This window comes from Geosmithia morbida (assembly GCF_012550715.1).
Source record: "Geosmithia morbida isolate 1262 chromosome Unknown scaffold_16, whole genome shotgun sequence".
Taxonomy (NCBI): domain Eukaryota; kingdom Fungi; phylum Ascomycota; class Sordariomycetes; order Hypocreales; family Bionectriaceae; genus Geosmithia; species Geosmithia morbida.
The window spans coordinates 602,353-618,819 of record NW_023336203.1 but is presented as its reverse complement, the minus strand read 5'-3'; the positions used below and the strand labels follow the sequence as shown (position 1 = coordinate 618,819).

At 49.3% G+C, this 16,467-nt stretch overlaps 6 protein-coding genes across 6 annotated transcripts; 3 read left to right on the top strand and 3 right to left on the bottom strand.

The window, feature by feature from the left end:
• Positions 1 to 734: 734 nt before the first annotated feature.
• On the top strand, positions 735 to 2,057 carry GMORB2_3223 (Oxidoreductase family, C-terminal alpha/beta domain; the record flags this gene model as incomplete). Its single annotated transcript, XM_035465199.1, has 1 exon — positions 735 to 2,057. The coding sequence occupies one exon, from the start codon at positions 735 to 737 to the stop codon at positions 2,055 to 2,057; it is 1,323 nt and encodes a 440-aa protein (XP_035319074.1).
• Positions 2,058 to 2,866: 809 nt separating this feature from the next.
• Positions 2,867 to 4,279, top strand: GMORB2_3222 (Fasciclin domain; the record flags this gene model as incomplete). The annotated part of the gene is made up of 2 exons (XM_035465198.1): positions 2,867 to 3,544; positions 3,617 to 4,279. 2 exons carry the CDS (start codon positions 2,867 to 2,869, stop codon positions 4,277 to 4,279), a joined length of 1,341 nt encoding a protein of 446 aa, XP_035319073.1.
• Positions 4,280 to 6,005: 1,726 nt separating this feature from the next.
• GMORB2_3221 (FAD/FMN-containing dehydrogenase) lies at positions 6,006 to 7,507 on the top strand (the record flags this gene model as incomplete). The annotated part of the gene is made up of 2 exons (XM_035465197.1): positions 6,006 to 6,225; positions 6,417 to 7,507. 2 exons carry the CDS (start codon positions 6,006 to 6,008, stop codon positions 7,505 to 7,507), a joined length of 1,311 nt encoding a protein of 436 aa, XP_035319072.1.
• Positions 7,508 to 8,156: 649 nt separating this feature from the next.
• GMORB2_3220 (uncharacterized protein) lies at positions 8,157 to 8,852 on the bottom strand (the record flags this gene model as incomplete). Its single annotated transcript, XM_035465196.1, has 1 exon — positions 8,157 to 8,852. The coding sequence occupies one exon, from the start codon at positions 8,850 to 8,852 to the stop codon at positions 8,157 to 8,159; it is 696 nt and encodes a 231-aa protein (XP_035319071.1).
• Positions 8,853 to 9,654: 802 nt separating this feature from the next.
• Positions 9,655 to 10,693, bottom strand: GMORB2_3219 (Short-chain dehydrogenase; the record flags this gene model as incomplete). Its single annotated transcript, XM_035465195.1, has 2 exons — positions 9,655 to 10,568; positions 10,642 to 10,693. 2 exons carry the CDS (start codon positions 10,691 to 10,693, stop codon positions 9,655 to 9,657), a joined length of 966 nt encoding a protein of 321 aa, XP_035319070.1.
• A 1,519-nt stretch (positions 10,694 to 12,212) lies between these two features.
• On the bottom strand, positions 12,213 to 14,620 carry GMORB2_3218 (urea-proton symporter; the record flags this gene model as incomplete). The annotated part of the gene is made up of 7 exons (XM_035465194.1): positions 12,213 to 13,083; positions 13,149 to 13,482; positions 13,540 to 13,774; positions 13,833 to 14,032; positions 14,089 to 14,200; positions 14,257 to 14,419; positions 14,487 to 14,620. The coding sequence occupies 7 exons, from the start codon at positions 14,618 to 14,620 to the stop codon at positions 12,213 to 12,215; spliced, it is 2,049 nt and encodes a 682-aa protein (XP_035319069.1).
• Between the last annotated feature and the right edge of the window lie 1,847 nt (positions 14,621 to 16,467).

The following is a 16,467-nucleotide window of genomic DNA, read 5'->3' as shown; positions in this document are numbered from 1 at the left end:
GATTAATTTAAAGTTGGTTCGTGCATGGCAATCAGCTCTCGGTGTAATGCTCTGTGCATGCTATTCCGTGGTTTCTTTCCATGTGAAGATGTCCATAATCACGTTCAGTTGAAATGGATAAATAACATGGAGTGACCACGTGTATTACGATCACCGTTTTGGTGGCAAATACTAATAAGCGTGTTTGGATTTTCATATCAAAGAAGGCAAAATATTTTGTTCCTGTCCATATAATATCGATCTTCCTATTTGACTGTCAAGCCTACGCTATGCGCATACCTACTTATACACGCAAATATCATCGCGCCTTCTTAGCCGAGAGATGTGTGAGGAAAAAGACTGTCCTTAATACCCCGCGTTGGTGTGGCGGAGGGTAGGCCTCCAGATTATTCTGGGATTCTTTTAATTGGGGGACTCTCTACCCTCCGATTTCCAGACAGACCTCCGGATCCAATTCCTATATTATCTGGGCCGATATGCCTGTAGTTTCCCGGAATGGCTACAACGTTGCTTACCCCTCATCAGCATCCTGGATAGATAGATTTCGAGTTTCTTACATCGCACAGGTCGACCACGAAGGCTCGTCTCGGTGGCGCTCTGTGCGTTTCGGCCTCTGGGATAGCATTGTGCCGAAGGGGTCGACTATTTTATCTCCTCCCCTTCGCACTTATGTCATACTGTGAGAAGTATGATCGTCATTGATACACAGTTTCTTCCGAAGTCCCACTACAATTATGACTACAGTTATGACAACATCAGTCGAACCCAAGCGTAAGCGCTACGCACTCGTCGGCACGGGAAGTCGCGCCATCTTCTTTTACTCAGCCCTGGCCACTAAGTATAGTAAGACCAATGAACTAGTAGCCTTTTGCGACACAAACCAGACGCGTCTCGACTATGCAAACAGCAGAATCAAGAATCTCTGCCACCCGGCCATCCCAACATACCTTGCGAAGGATTTTGACAAGATGATATACGAGACGCAGCCCGACGAGGTCATTGTCACAACTGTGGATCGAACGCACGATAGGTACATTGTGCGAGCCCTGGAGCTGGGATGTAGTGTGCTGAGTGAGAAACCCATGACAACCGACACTCCCCGCTGCCAGCAGATCCTCTCTGCCGTCGACCGCACGGGAGGTAAGATACGTGTGAGCTTCAACTATCGCTACGCACCGCACAACACCAAGATTTACGAGGTAATCCAGTCGGGCGCTATTGGCCGCATCACCAGCCTCCACTTTGAATGGATGCTCAACACATCCCACGGCGCAGACTATTTCCGCCGCTGGCACCGTGATAAACGCAACAGTGGTGGCCTCCAAGTCCACAAGTCCACCCATCACTTTGACCTGGTCAACTACTGGCTGCAGACGAGGCCCGAAACGGTATACGCTCGGGGAGGACTGCATTTCTATGGCAGGGAGAATGCTGAAAAGCGCGGCAAGACAAGCTTCTACCCTCGAGCCCATGGCTACCCGCAATCCCGCGACGACCCATTTGCCCTTCAGCTGTCCGACAACCCGCAACTTAAAGCAATGTACCTTGATGCCGAGCATGAAGATGGATATCAGCGCGACAAGAGCGTGTTCAGCGACGGTATTAGCATCGAAGACACATTGAATGTCCTCGTTACTTATCGCAATGGCGTATCTATGACCTACTCACTTACGGCCTATGCTCCATGGGAGGGATTCCGCGTAAGCATCAACGGTACAGAAGGTCGTCTCGAAGCGGAAATTGTCGAGAACAGCTACGTCAGTGCTGGTGGATCCCAGGCTGAGGAAGGTAGTCTCGAGAGTCGGACGGTGACCCTTCGTCGATTGTTCGAGAAGCCAGTCGACCTCGAGATCAATGATTCCACCGGTGCCCACGGTGGAGGAGACGAGCTTCTTCTCGAGGACCTATTTGGGGAGCAAAAAGGCGGAGGTGACTCCTCTCGTAGGGCTGCTACCCATATCGACGGCGCTGTCTCGATCCTCACGGGGATTGCCGCCAACCGTTCCATTGCTACTGGGGAAGTCGTTGATATCGATGATATTCTTCCCATACCATGATTTACTTCATAAAGCATATGGTAGTCTATTTGAACAACAACTTTTGTTTCTCGAATATGATAGCCCCTGTTGTTTACGCTTGTTCTACCCCTTGAATCCTGACGTCATGATGTGTTCCAGCTGCTGGTGACGTCCATATGCATCCCAAATGATAGAAGCCTCATTCAACTTGCCATTCAAGCCATCAGCAAAGTTCTGGAACACCCTGCCTGCATTACAGGGGAAAACAGGTAAACTCGTTTGGCAATGACTCAAATGACTATTTCCAATCTGTTGGACCTCGTCAGTTGGAAAATCACGTACCTCAATTGCTAAGTGGTCTATGTAGATAATGTTGGTGATTTATAGGTGCTACGCAAATATGCCCATTCAACCGTCGGGTAGGAGAGAATGTCGATACATTTGACTTTGCCCATTTATGTTACCAGCCACTACGAGTAAATTGAGACTCCAATACAGGCCCCATATAGCCACACACAGCGCGCGTCTTGGAAAAATGCTGTCTTCGATGTTACGAGAAGAAGAATTGAAATGTCAACTCCTGGTTGGTAAAGCTACCTTGTGAGCTGTTGGAAGTACCCGTATGGTACTTATAGCTCGGGCGGACGAGCTACTTCCGCCTTACTACGCCATCGCCGACGAGCCAGTTATGCAGTTGCGGGGTCGCGTTAGCTTTGTTGACGTCAGCTGTTTTACGTCAAGGGAAGACACGTCGTCGTACAAGTAGAGCCCGCCTTCTGCGACGCAATCAAACTGCGGGGTTTCTTCTTCTTTTGCCTCCTTCATCAACATCTAACTCATCGCACAAAATGAAGCATTTATCCGTCCCGTTGTTTGTTGCCTACGGTGTCGCTGCCGCCGCGATCCTCCTTGAGCCGTCCGACGCCGAAAGATCCACGCTATGGGACACCGTCCTGCCTTTTATCCATGACATTGACAACGCCATTTCCCCCGCCAAGGCTCATATTGACTCTTTCTCTCGTTCTTTCGAAGATTTGGGACAGAACGCTGTCGAACAGCGCATCTCGATTGCCGACCGACTTGATGTCCTCAAAGATGTTGCAGGGGAGGCTCTCGACATCGGAAATCATGACCATAGTCGCCCGAACCTGACAATCTATGAGTACATCAAGAGTAGCAACTACACCACAAAATTCGCCAGCCTTGTAGACGAATACAAGGGCCTCATTGACCTTCTCAACGGCACCGACGCCACCAACTACACCCTCTTTGTTCCTGTCAACGAAGCCTTTGATGGTATCCCGAACGATCCGAAGAATAAGCCGAGCAAGGAGGCACTGGAGGCTCTACTCAAATACCACATCGGAGTGGGGGAGTACCCGGCTAGCAGCATTCTGACAACAAACACCATCCCCACCGTCTTCGAGGAGGCCTGGCTTGGCGGGGATCACCAGCGACTGCGTACTAGTGTCGGACTGTCGGGAGTGAGGATCAACTTTTACAGCAAAGTGGTGGCAGCTAATATTGTGAGTCAACATGGGTCATCCTTGCGCTGGGAAAAAAGTACATGAGTACTCCGTCTACTGACATATCCATAGGGAGCCACTAATGGCGTGATTCACGCTGTCGGCAGCGTCCTGAAGCCACCGCCCATGATCGGCCGTGTCCTAAGCCTCTTTCCCAGCGAGTTTTCGACGCTGCTGCTCGCTTATGAGAAGACAAACTTTGTGCAATTCATTCACAATGTCAAACTGGTTGGAAGCACGGTGTTTGCGCCCTCCAACAATGCCTTTTCGGCCCTCGGCCCTAAGGCTAATGCCTTCCTCTTCAACACCGAAAAGGGCCGTGGCTACCTCAAGGCTCTTCTCAAGTACCACATCGTCGCCAACGCGACGCTCTACAGCGACGCCTTCTACGACAAGACGGGCAACGACGTCGGTGACGAGGGCGGAAAGAAGGAGCATTTTGACCTGGTGACGTTGCTTGACGGCACACACATTAGCGTCGACAGGTCAACATTTGCTGGGTTCACATCCATCAAGGTCAATGGGTATGCCAAGGTCAGTATTCGTGATGGTGTTGGGAAGAACGGAGTCATCCACGTTGTGGACAAGGTGCCCATCCCCCCGCGAAACAAGGCCGAGGCGTCCAGCCAAACAAACGATCTGGACGGTCAATTGACTGTTGAAGAACTCGTCGAGCGTCTCGATCCCTACATGGACGGGTCCGTTGAACCTGAATTAACTGGCCTTGAGCTCTGAAATCGAGTACTGGATACGTATGACGATTGACGTCTACTTGTATTCATTTATACTTCTCTGTCTTGTTCATTCAAATTCAAGTCTTGAATATTAGTCTGAAATTTTTTGCCTTCATTGTGTCTAAAATCATTTGTCTATATGCCTGACTACTACGCATAGAACTTCGACATTTCTATAAGCAAAGAGGAATAAGACAAAACCCGGCCTGTAAGAAAAGGCTCCTATAGTAGTAATATAACTACTGTAAACGCATAACACTCTTGCGCGCGCTTTGGCATTTTGACTCCTCAAGGCTTCCTGTCGCGGGAACCAGTCATTGATGGCATCGCAGTTCTTGTTCGTGGCCAACTTAATGGTGTAATATCTCGTATAGCATTCACTGTTATATTACTATTGTTTCTGATTGTCACAAGCTCACTGCCACTATTTGTTGAGCTAGTATTATTATTATTAGTACCTGTACCTGTACCTATTTCTTGATTTTCAGTTTACAATAATTTCCAGAATTTTCATAAATCTTCTGGTTGTTTATTTGAAAGTTTATCAATACCCTTCCTGCTTTGTATGTCTTGGCAAGTTTGGCAAATCAAACCCCTGCTATCAATAAGACATTCCCCAGGCTCACATACAATCACAGTTCAGTCAAACTAGAAGTAATACTTTCTGCAACGGATTGCTACCCGTGATTTAATGTGAGACCAGGCACTTCGTTCAGTAACATCAACAAAACATCTATTGGCCAAGACTCAAGCTTGAAGTCACGCCAGAGACGCGACAGCGTTTAACGCATGTAGATACTACGAATGAGAATGAGCGGTCTTAGTGACGATTTAGAGATATTTAAACTACATGAGACAAATCAAGGGTTATCGTTTATGGAAGGCCCAGCTGACAAGCATGTACATGAATGAGACTGAATAATGTTACTAGGTATTCTGGGCATCCGGCTAGTAGATATGCTGGGCCGCTGCCTTGCCTCGTATTAGGAGCAACGTTGTTCGGGCCCGAGAGGAGCCAAGGACTCGGGAAATCAGCACACCAGCGACATACACAGAATAATCTCCGATGGAATAGTAGCATGATGAATTAATCAAATAACGCTGTTATGAGCATCTGTTTTTCTCTCTCTCAACATTGTGGATCCTTGTGGATCCCGCGATCTACGAGTCCGGCGAAACAATCGGCCGGGCACAGACATCCTCACAATAGCTAGATAATAGCAGGAAGCCTCACCTCACCTTCCTGCTACAGCATCAATCGGGTTATCCTTCCCCTTTCGGGTCAAGATGTAGCATCACATCGTCAGGTGTGAGTTACGAGGTGACCCCATTAGAAAAGAGCCCGCAGACGCACAACCTCGAATAACGGCTCAATTCATAATCCTGGCCAACTCAGACACACGCTTAACTGAGGTTATTCCCTGCACAAGTCTAACACCCCGGTCTCTCAGCCACTTTTTGAGACAGGGGGCATACATGTACAAGAGGAAAATGAGGGTGATGATCTGCTTGGCTAGCGCACATGAATGTGAGATGAAGAAATCAAGAATGATGAGTTGGAAGAAGTGACCCCATGCCCTCAGGCCATCAGTCAAAAACAATTGATCAACCTAGCAGAGTTGTAATATTGAGTCGTACTCGTACGTTTAGACGGCAGTGTTAAAACAACGTTCATCCCACTCTTCTGTTTCTACTCGATCTCTCTACTCCAAAGAAAGGATTCCAGCATGTCTCTCCAGAGTTGCCTAGATGCCGTCTGCGGCGGCCGCCCAAATTGCGTTGCCTACTCAGGCGACCTCCTTTATCAGACAAACTGGGTGAAGCCCTTCAACCTCGACCAGCCAGTCACGCCAGCAGCTGTCATAAGGCCAGACAGTGCCCAAGATGTGGCTGATGTGGTTAAGTGCGCCAGCGAGTACGGATACCCGGTTCAAGCGAGGTCGGGCGGTCATTCCTATGGGTGAGTACTCACTAGTGGATTCATTTTTTCCCTTTTTTCCAAGGGAACAAAAGAACAAAAAACAGAAGCTATAGAGTAACTGAACGAATTACTTTCTAAAGAAACTACGGGCTCGGCGGTGAAGATGGTGCCATATCTATCGACTTGGTCAACTTCCGGAACTTCTCCATGGACGAAGATACGTGGACGGCAACATATGGATCCGGATTCACTCTCGAAGATCTCGACAAGGAGCTCCACTCGCATGGAGGTCGTGCCATGGCTCACGGTCTTTGCCCATCAGTTGGAATCGGCGGGCATGCTACCGTTGGCGGTATAGGCTTTCTATCTCGGCAGTGGGGACTGGCGCTCGATCACATACTCGAGGTCGAAGTTGTGACCGCCGACGGCGAAATTCGACGAGCGAGCCACAAGGAGAATCCAGATCTCTTCTTTGGCCTCATGGGAGCGGGTGCCAGCTTCGGGATCATAACCGAATTCAAAGGTCGCACCGAAAAAGAGCCGGGAACGGTTATTCAGTACACGTATTCCATCAGTGTAGGATCCCCCAAAGAGATGGCACCCGTATTCCGGGCCTGGCAGGACCTGGTTACAGACCCTGATCTGGACCGCCGATTCGGGAGTCTTCTCGTCCTGCAGCCGTTAGGTGCCTTCGTCACAGGCGTATTCTACGGAACTGAGGAAGAGTATGAGGCCAGTGGCATTGCCGAGAAGCTGCCTGCAGGAGGAGACATCCAGATCAAACTTCTCGACTGGCTCGGGTCTTTGCTGCATGTTGCCGAGGCCGCCACGTATGGACTTGCCGAAACCCCCAACGCATTCACCAGTCGCTCTCTCGCCTTCAGCCAAAAGGACCTGCTTGACCCAGAAGCCATTGACAAAGTCTTCGCGTGGATTGACGAAGCAGACAAGGGAAGTCTGATCTGGTCTGTTTACTTTGACGGCCAGGGTGGTGCCATTGCCGATTACGGTGAGGGGAACTCATACCCTCATCGCGACACGATATATTTCTACCAGTCCTATGTTGTTGGTCCCCTTGGTGTTACTGACGAGTCAGTGGAGTTTGTCGATGGTCTCCACGAACAAATGCACGCCGTGGCTCCCAACGCCAACACCACCTACGCTGGCTATATTGACCCAAGTCTTAACCGCACAGCTGCAAACGAGATATACTGGGGCGAAAAGCTGCCGAAGCTGAGGGAAGTAAAGAAGAGGTGGGATTCTAAGAATGTCTTTAGAAATCCGCAGTCGGTTGAGTTGGCGGATTAGGATGCTTTAGATATATGTATTCATGCACATATGGCAATAATACTATTTTGCGCGTTTTGATCCATTTCCCACTGTCCCTATCACCTGACCTTGATTCATTTTACAGAGCTTGATTGACTGATTAGTGACGACTGACCAGTATTTACATACATGATTGACCTTACGCCACCACCGTTGCAGCCGGTACAACCTTGGGTTTGCCGTCAACCTGCATTGTTTTTCGTCTACGGTGAAGTACACTTGTCCTTGTTATTTTCAAGGAACTCCTTCCAGATAGTGGCTTGACATCGAGAAGAGATGGGCATCAAACAACCCCATGCTGTCCTTCGACATAACGAAACATTACCATTATGTCCGTATTTTCCCCAGTGTTTGATTGATACTGAGCTCTACTATTGTTTATCAACAAGAGGCAGCTTTAGATCAAAGCGTGTTCTGGTTGAATCTGACTTTTGAGGTATAAAGCCTGCTACTTTACCTGCTTACCACTCATCTAGCTTTTTCCATTCTTTTCTTTTCAATGGGATCCTCTCTGAAGCGATGACCAGGCCATGAGACCATAACCATCCACCTATACTTATGTCAAAATGACTATGTCAACACAGTAAAGTCTACCATATCAACGTTATGTTATATTTCCTCATGTATACTAGATAAAGACAGCGTGTCCCATGTATTTCGTTATGTGGAAATTGGCCTCGTTGGGCGGGCTCCACGCACCAAGTTCTTGGCCTGGGTATGTATCGGGGCTAGTGATTGTCCGCAGAAACTGCATCCTCCACTCTGTACCCAGCGCAGCTCCGTCATCGACATTGAAAAGAGCCAAGGGTATGCTGACCTCACTGGTCCATATCTTGGCAGGTCGGTTAAGTATTGTCGCTGCTTTGAATCCATCGGTTTTTGGGTCGGAAACAAAGAAGTGGTCGAATGGAGCTCCGTCAGCTCTTGTCTTCGTCGGGTTGAAGACAAAGGCTTGGTATGTCACATTGTTGGGGTTGATCTCAAACTCGAGGTATGTCTGGGGGTCGTCTGTGCCCTGGTAGATGAAAGCTTCCATGACCTCGTACTCCCAAATGTCATCATTTATCTCCTGGCTCGCATCGAAGTAGAAATTTGTCTCATTGTAAGCCGTAAGAGTAAGTGACAGGGAATTTGCTGTGTAGCAGAGGTCCACCTGTGTCAGAGCGAAATCGTCGGTTTGGCTAGGGACAGACTTGGTGTAGGTAATGGTTCCCTTGATGGGACAAGCGGGGACTTGCACCGATGGAGTAGAGGCATTGGAGTGTGAAGCTTTGACCAGGCCCGAAGTGGCCACCAAGAGCATCAATGTTTCGTAGTAACGCATATTGGACCGTCTGAGCTGTTTCCCCAGGATCCTGGCTGAGGATGGTGACGCGTCGAGTATGCGAAAGATCTGAGGCGAGACGGTTATCAATGTTCAACGTTGAGCGGGTAAATCAGCGGATTAAATACGCAGAAATATCGGACATTAAAACAGAGTGGTACGGATGTTGATGCTGACCATTGAATGGGCAGTGGACGAATAATATGATATTAGAGAGTGGCCAAGGCTATGGTCCTTATAGACTAAAAATATTGCAAGCATCCCTGGTAATTGTTTTTTCCCTTGAGTTATTTTACCGTATTTCCAGTTCTAGATTCTATAAGACGACCGTTAATATAGCCTAAAGTACGTTTGCTCTTCTGCAGGTAGTAATGTTGATATCGCTTGTCCTTGCACGCTGAGCCGGTTGATTGGTGTGTTTTCCCTACAATCAGCTTACGCACGTCGTAACGTTAGCACGTATCAACGAAATAGTCCGGTAGAAAAGAAGAAGAAAAAGTGAACCTCTTGGCCGACAAAAGAATAATACTAATGTATCATTTAGTTTCTACCTATATCTTCCGGATTTTTTCTTCCCCTTTGTTCATGCACCATGACAACTTTGGACAGTTTCCTTGTCCTAAAGTCGGCCACTAGATCAAGGCTTTTTTTTTTTTTTTTTCACTTGTACACATGGCAGTCCAAGAACCAACAACAGCCTTTTGGCAAGGCGCACATGCATCCTTGAAGTCTGAGAGGGGACAAGAAACTCATTCTAACATTTATAACAGATCTCGGTGTGTTGTGAGTGCTCTAGATGCATCTATTTATCGGCTCGTCCGGACCAAACAGTTTTGTCGTGTAGAAAGCCCCAGGCTTCTTTGTCTCCAACCTCGGAGTTGCTCGTGACAATGCCAGCTTCGGGGCTGAAGTCGGGGCCAGCGTCATTGTACGTCGTGACCACTCTCGTGTTTTTAGCGCCTACCTCAACTATCATTCCGGCGGTGCGCTCATCCTTCTGTACGCAATCAAGCATGGCCTGTGCAACCTCGAGGGGGCTAACCCAGGCGTCGCGCGATTGATCAACATTCGCAAGCTTCTCGGGGTTCTCGCTCCAAAGCGGTGTCTTGACGACTCCGGGAGCCACAGCATTCACCCGGATACCCTCAGCATCTAGTGGGGCAATAGCCCTCACAAAACCCGTAATGGCAGACTTGGAGGCCCCGTAGAGGGGAGCGCGGAACACGGGAATCTGGGCAGCCACGGAAGAGATGTGAACGATGCGCTTGGGGTTCTCGGGTGTCGCCTTGGCCGGAGTCGGGAATGGGGAACTCGCATTCTCGTCCGGATATAGCCACTTGGAAATAGCCAGTTGTGTTGTGCGGATGGGATGCGCCAGGTTGATGTCTAGAAGGGCATAGTGACCCGCGTCGACCTTGTCTCGGCTTTGCTTCGATCCCGGTGGCAACCAGAAGTTGGACCAGTGAGGCTCATATACACCAGCCCCAGGGCAAACCACATGGACATCACCAAACTCAGCATAAGCCACGTCAAACATGTTCTCCAACGCCGGCCACGACGTCACATCGGTCTCAACAAAAACGGCCCGAGGCGAGTTGGTATTTTCAGAGGAGAAGCTCGATACCACATCTCTGGCTTCAGGGCGCAGAGATAAGTCGGCAAACACAACGTTGCAGTTGTGAGCCAAGAGTAGCTCCGCAAAGGCGAGGTTGATACCTATTTTTTTTTTCCGTTGGCCTCAAGGTCAGTATGAGGACCGCCAACTGTCGTTCAATGTAACGTAACCAACCTGAACCGGCACCAGTGACGATGGCAGTCTTTCCTGCGACAGTAAATGGCATCTTTCCTTTGGTCTGTAAAATCACAGTGTGCACGACCTCGCGGATTTTATTACCTGGGAAGAAGGGGGTGTATAACTTTGGTCATTTTAAGGTCCCCGTCACATATGCTCTCTCGGCCCCGCTTGGTAATACCCCGAAGTCCCCAAATACCGCTTTCCCCGCTGCCATCGGACCCGCTTGATGGAGGGGGCTTGAGAGGGGAAGCTACTGGCGGAATTTCGAAATATTGGACGCGGCGCTCCTGGCTGTCTTATTGCTTGATATTTGCCTCTCTGGAGAGACAGTAACAAGCAGAATTCTCAACTAGTATGAACATACGAGACTCGTACCATGTTTAAAGAAATTCACATTTGAAAAATGTTAGATAGGAAAATTGATCTCTGCAACTTCTTGTCATGAGGGGAAAATAATGCTTCGATATGTGTATTGTGGATATGACAAAATCGGAGCCGCTGCAGTTCGTTCTTTCGGTTTTGTCTGATGTCCCTCTTTTCCCACCTTTCTCGACTGCTGACTGATGATGACTGCCGATAGCTGTGACCACGACGGTGCGAGATCTTCCGAACGGCAGCGTGGGGCCGTTCCTGTTATGAATATACAGCTGCTTTCCTCCGAATTCGGTGCGTGGGCCAGATGTCATGTGCATTACACAGAAGAACAAACGCATGCATCTGGCTTGGAGAGAAGGTACCATGAGATTCGTCTACTTACTTATGGAGTGGGGGAGATTGATCTATGTCTGGTCAAGACTTGTGCGCGAATCCAGATTTGCCGCTGGTCTTGTTTATCGACGAACTAGAGCTGCGCCCATGCTAATCATGGCAATGCTTTCTTCTCCCCAGTCAGGAACTTGTGTCGTTCTGTAAAAAGCAGTGACTAGAAAGTATTGAACACAGTGTTGAGGGTGTTAGTCAATTAGGTGATGACACCACGTTTAGCGTGATGCTCATATGTAAACGAATTGACCCAGGTGAGAAATCTTGGCTGATCGGCGTATTGACAACCGTTGGGGAACAAAGCGAAGAGGCTTTGGCCCCTTGCTGGGAGGGTTTAGCATTATGGCCTTGAGATGATGACTGTGAAGGACAAGAGTACTGCCCATTGACATTTCAACGTTGGAATGCCAGCCAAGGGAAAGTGTGGTAACGGTTCCTACAGCAGCGACGTCGCACGGGATGTAGCTGACCTCCATCGCGTAATTTCCCGACTTGATAGCCATATAAATTCACGATTTCGTTTGACGAGAACATCCCAGTGCGCGTTGCAAGGACGAAGTGGTTTCAAGGGTTCAAGCCCACATGACTCTACCTCGGTACATGATACTGTACCGTGCGATTATCGAGCGTCTAGTCCTTTTCTTCTGCTGTGATTTGGTCGGCGATGTTTGGTGCATGTGGGATCTGTTCCATTCTTGTGTAATACATGTTATTTCTCAAACAAAAGGATCTAATACGGAGGGCTCAAAATAATCTCCATGACAGCGCCGGCCGAAATCAATTCCCCCCGAGGTATCCAGTCTTTATTGTGCAAACTCCTTGTCGATCTCAGCCTGTTTTTCCGCACTCAATTTCTTCTCCTCGTGAATAGGTTCCTCGGCATTTGTCACACTCGTCTTTCCCAACAGTCCCTTGGCGACGCGGAGCATGCTGGAGCGACCCTCCCAAAGCGGGAAGATACCAACAGCAATTGAGCTTCCAAACAACCAGATAATCCCGACAACAACCCATCCAGTGAAAAAGGGTTTGGAGAAAACGTAGGAGGAGCCGTACATGGGCATGGGCCAGAGAACCAAGAATGCCAGAGACATGCCCACTGTCATGACCTTGGCAACATTGGATGCCTTGTTCAGTTTGGCGTTGTCCTCCTCAAGGACAGCGATGACACCAGGCGTTGCAGCCCCCGATTCGGAATCGAAAACAAGGTCTGAGCCATCCGCATCGTCGGCTTGCTTGATGGCTGCCATGGACGACCAGTCGTAGCTGTCGGCGCCAAATGCAAAGGTGAAGAATGGGACGAAGATGAGGGGGCTGAGAAGAGCGGTAATGTTGCCTGCCAGCATGGGATCGTTGGTGCCCAGGTTGTCGACGCTCAGGACATTGTCGAATTTCCTGGCACATGTGACAGTCCAGGCAGTAAGAGAACAGCAGAGCGCGAGGACAGGGGAGCAGGCAGCCGCGATCCAATTCTGTTTCTTCCAGAGAAGCGTAAGCGTGGCTGGAATGACTGCCCCGGAGATCATGACACCCATCCACAGATAGAGCCAGCCCATGCTGATGCCTGCATAGTGCAGTCCAACACTGAATGCAGCCATGACAAGGCCGTACACAACGACGGCCGAGTGGGAAATCATGATAAGTCGGCGGCCAGAGGCAGCGGGGTTGATGTAAGTCCTGTTTTAATCCTTGTTAGCGGGATGATATCGGGAAGCAGAAAGCGTGGTCCGGGGGGCTCGTACTGGTAGATGTCATAAGTGTAGATGGAGGACACGGAAATAAGCTGGGCCGAGGTAGCAGACGTCACAGCCATGAAGATCATGATGAGGGTGCAGATGGCGCCCGATTTCCCAAGAAGGCCAACGGCGGCATAGGGGAGGACCAGGCCAGCCGTAACGTCGGCGGGGTCCATGCGGTTGGGGTACGTAGGGAACGAGGGGCTGTTCTCGAGAGCCAGAGCGCTGAGACCCATGGTGGTTGCACACAGCCAGGGGATGGCAAACCAGGAGAGTCCACCGATAATGTATCCGGGAAGAGCAGCGACCGGGTGGGCAGCGATCGCCTTGTTGTAGTAGCCTGTTCAAGCTGTTAGAGACATTGCCCCACGACGTTTTGACACCTGAGGATGCGTACCATTGTCCATGAAGACAGTGCCAAAGTTCCCGACAATGTTGATGACAAAGAATATGATTCCATCCTTAGATCGCATAGTGAGGTACGAGCCCTCGGCGTTGCCCTCGACTGGGTACAAGGCTGCGACCTCTTTAAGGCGGTCGTACATGGCGGATGGCGAACCGAGCTCATCACCGGTAGCGTAGGCGGTAAGGGCAAAGATGAGGATGATGACAAGGATGATGACCGTGTGGACCTGATTATATAGGTTAGAAGGCGCAATCTATGCGATAAAAGAGTCCTTCTGTACTTACGTAGTCAGTCAAGAAGGTCGCCTTGATTCCCCCAAACATGGTGTAGATGACGACACCCAGAGGCAGAAGGAAGCAAGCAGCAGCAGTGTGCATTCCTGTCAGGGACGTGACAACGGCAGAGCCACCAGTGAGCAGCATAGCCGTGACAAGGATGTTGGTGAAGAGGCAGAAACAGATGTAGACGGAGTGGGTCAAGCGGCCTGGTAACGCGATATCAGTGCAAACTCTTTCCAGTACTGTACATGCCTTGGCTTACCATATCTGGCCCTGATGACTTCGAGGAACGTGTGCGCATTGGGTGCTCTGCGCTTGAGCTCAATGGCCAGCGTTGCGAACAAGATGATCTGCACTGTTGCGCCAGATGCATACTTCGCGGGTCAATATTTCGAGCGCGTCGTTCGAGTTTTGTGGACAGTTCTCTTACCCAGAATGGCCCCGAAACACCGTATTTGTAGGCCACACCTGACGATTGCAGGAGCGTAGCGGCCCAAGTCCAACTCGACACAACGGCGGAGGCGACAAGGCCGGACTTGACAGACCTTCCAGCGGTGTTGAAGGTTTCTGAAGTTTGCTGCTCATTGTTGTATCTTCACGACAGAGTAAGTCCATGGATACCATTGTACAGCGATGACATGTGGACGGATCATTACATACCGTTTGAGAATCCATGTGGTGAGAATCATTCCCAGAGCAAAGAGAAAGCCCAGGCCGATGATGATACCATAGCCGTAAGCCTGGCTCAGAGGGGGGTCTACAAGCCCCGAAGAGGGACCGCCGCCGCCTGCCATGATGTTCTATTCTTCTATCACAAAAGATATCCACTCTACGGCAAGAGAAGGAGATTCAATTGCAACTGCGAGTGAAGCTTTCTTGGAACTAAAATACGGGGAACAGATGCAGCGGGCTACAGACATCATTTAATAGGTTTTCCTTTTTCTTTTCTTTTTACACCGAAGAATTTGACGGCTGAACATGGAGAGATAACAGCCCATGGCTTCAGTCCCAAATTACCCAATGATAACACACCCTGGGGAACTCCAGCTAGGCGGCTCAGAACATCTGCCGTGGAGATGCTCGAAAGACAGGGTCCACAGGGGGCATCAAGATCAAGATAAATGATAAGCACCTTACGGGCTCGAGAGTACGTCTTACTAGTATTTAATTACTCGTACTGTAGCTAGTGACCGGAGTACATCTCCCAGCTGTTGATTGGCTATTAAGCCATCGTGAGCGGGTCTTCATCGAGTGATTTATCGAGCGTCATCCATTATCTTGGCCGGCGGCCACTTTCGTCCCAAAAGACTGCATCTTTAGTAATGATTAATATGCGACACATTAAAAGACGCGGCCAGATATCAACCGCGTCTTTCCACTAGTAGTTAGCCATCTAGAGTTCCCATCTGCCGACGGCCTAGATCTTGCTTTTCCGTTATGCCTGCGATTAGCTTTACATGTATAGGATCAACCCCCGGTGGCCGGCACTGGTTAGAAATACATGTTACTACTCCGTACATACTCGTACATACATGCAATTTACTGCATTCTATGTGTCGAAGAAACTCCCCCACGCAACAACGAAGGAGGATAGCCCCAGTGCCCGACCCCGTTATCGATAGAGTTAATATATTATGCTCCGTATCGCATGTACAGCATGCTGATATTATTTCCTGTGACATATCCAGACTGAAGTCGTTACACAATCCGCAACGTGACATTGACCCCCTCCCGGTCATAGTTTCCCTCCATCAGTACGCGCCGGCCGGTGATATGATACGTGTGTCTGAAATAGGCAATTCCAACGTTTGAAGTTCGCCATATTACAGAGCCACAATCCAGAGGGGGGGGGCATCAAGGAAGCCGTGATCAAAGATTAGCCACCCACATACTTCAAGAGACTTTACCGCCACCCTGCAATCTTTACATACTAGAATGCCTAATGTCATATTAGTATCAGCAACGCCTCAGTGTAATTATGCCAAGATCGGGGGGAGGCTGTAAGCCTAAAATTTTTACTGGGCCTCCCCGCGGCGTCATATTTATGAGGTTGATAGTCCTACTCCGTTTGCATGCAAGGATATTCATGCCCTTGTTGCTGTTACCATCTGTATAGTAAGCGGCTTTTGCAAAATAGCATTATATGCACATACACACACATCTCCCTTCCATATATCACCCTCCTGTGTTCTCCAATGAGAAGTTGATGGGAGATACGTGTCATTGCATCCCGCCCAACTGGCTGTACGCTACACAATCCCCACGCCGGCTTAACTATCTGTCCATGATCAGAAACGCAGAATATCTAAAACAAAATTTCACAAAGATGGCTTCCACAACAAGACTGACATGGTCTTTGAAATATGCGGCCTGACGTGGCCTAGACCTGGCACAAGCTCTCCCGCAGGCGCGGGGAAGGCTTGACACTCAGCTGGTGTTTAAGACGCAGGACTGTTATTGTAACAGGATCTCGTGTACAATTCAATCTAATGCAACAGAACCTAAGGAGGTTGAGCTATGGCAAACGTTGACGACGTCTTCCATGGATTTTTCCATGGATTCATTGACACACTCTAAACGAGTGTCCTCTTTCTAAGAACATGACAGCCGACCAGCTTGGAGAATACCTACCCACAGACCT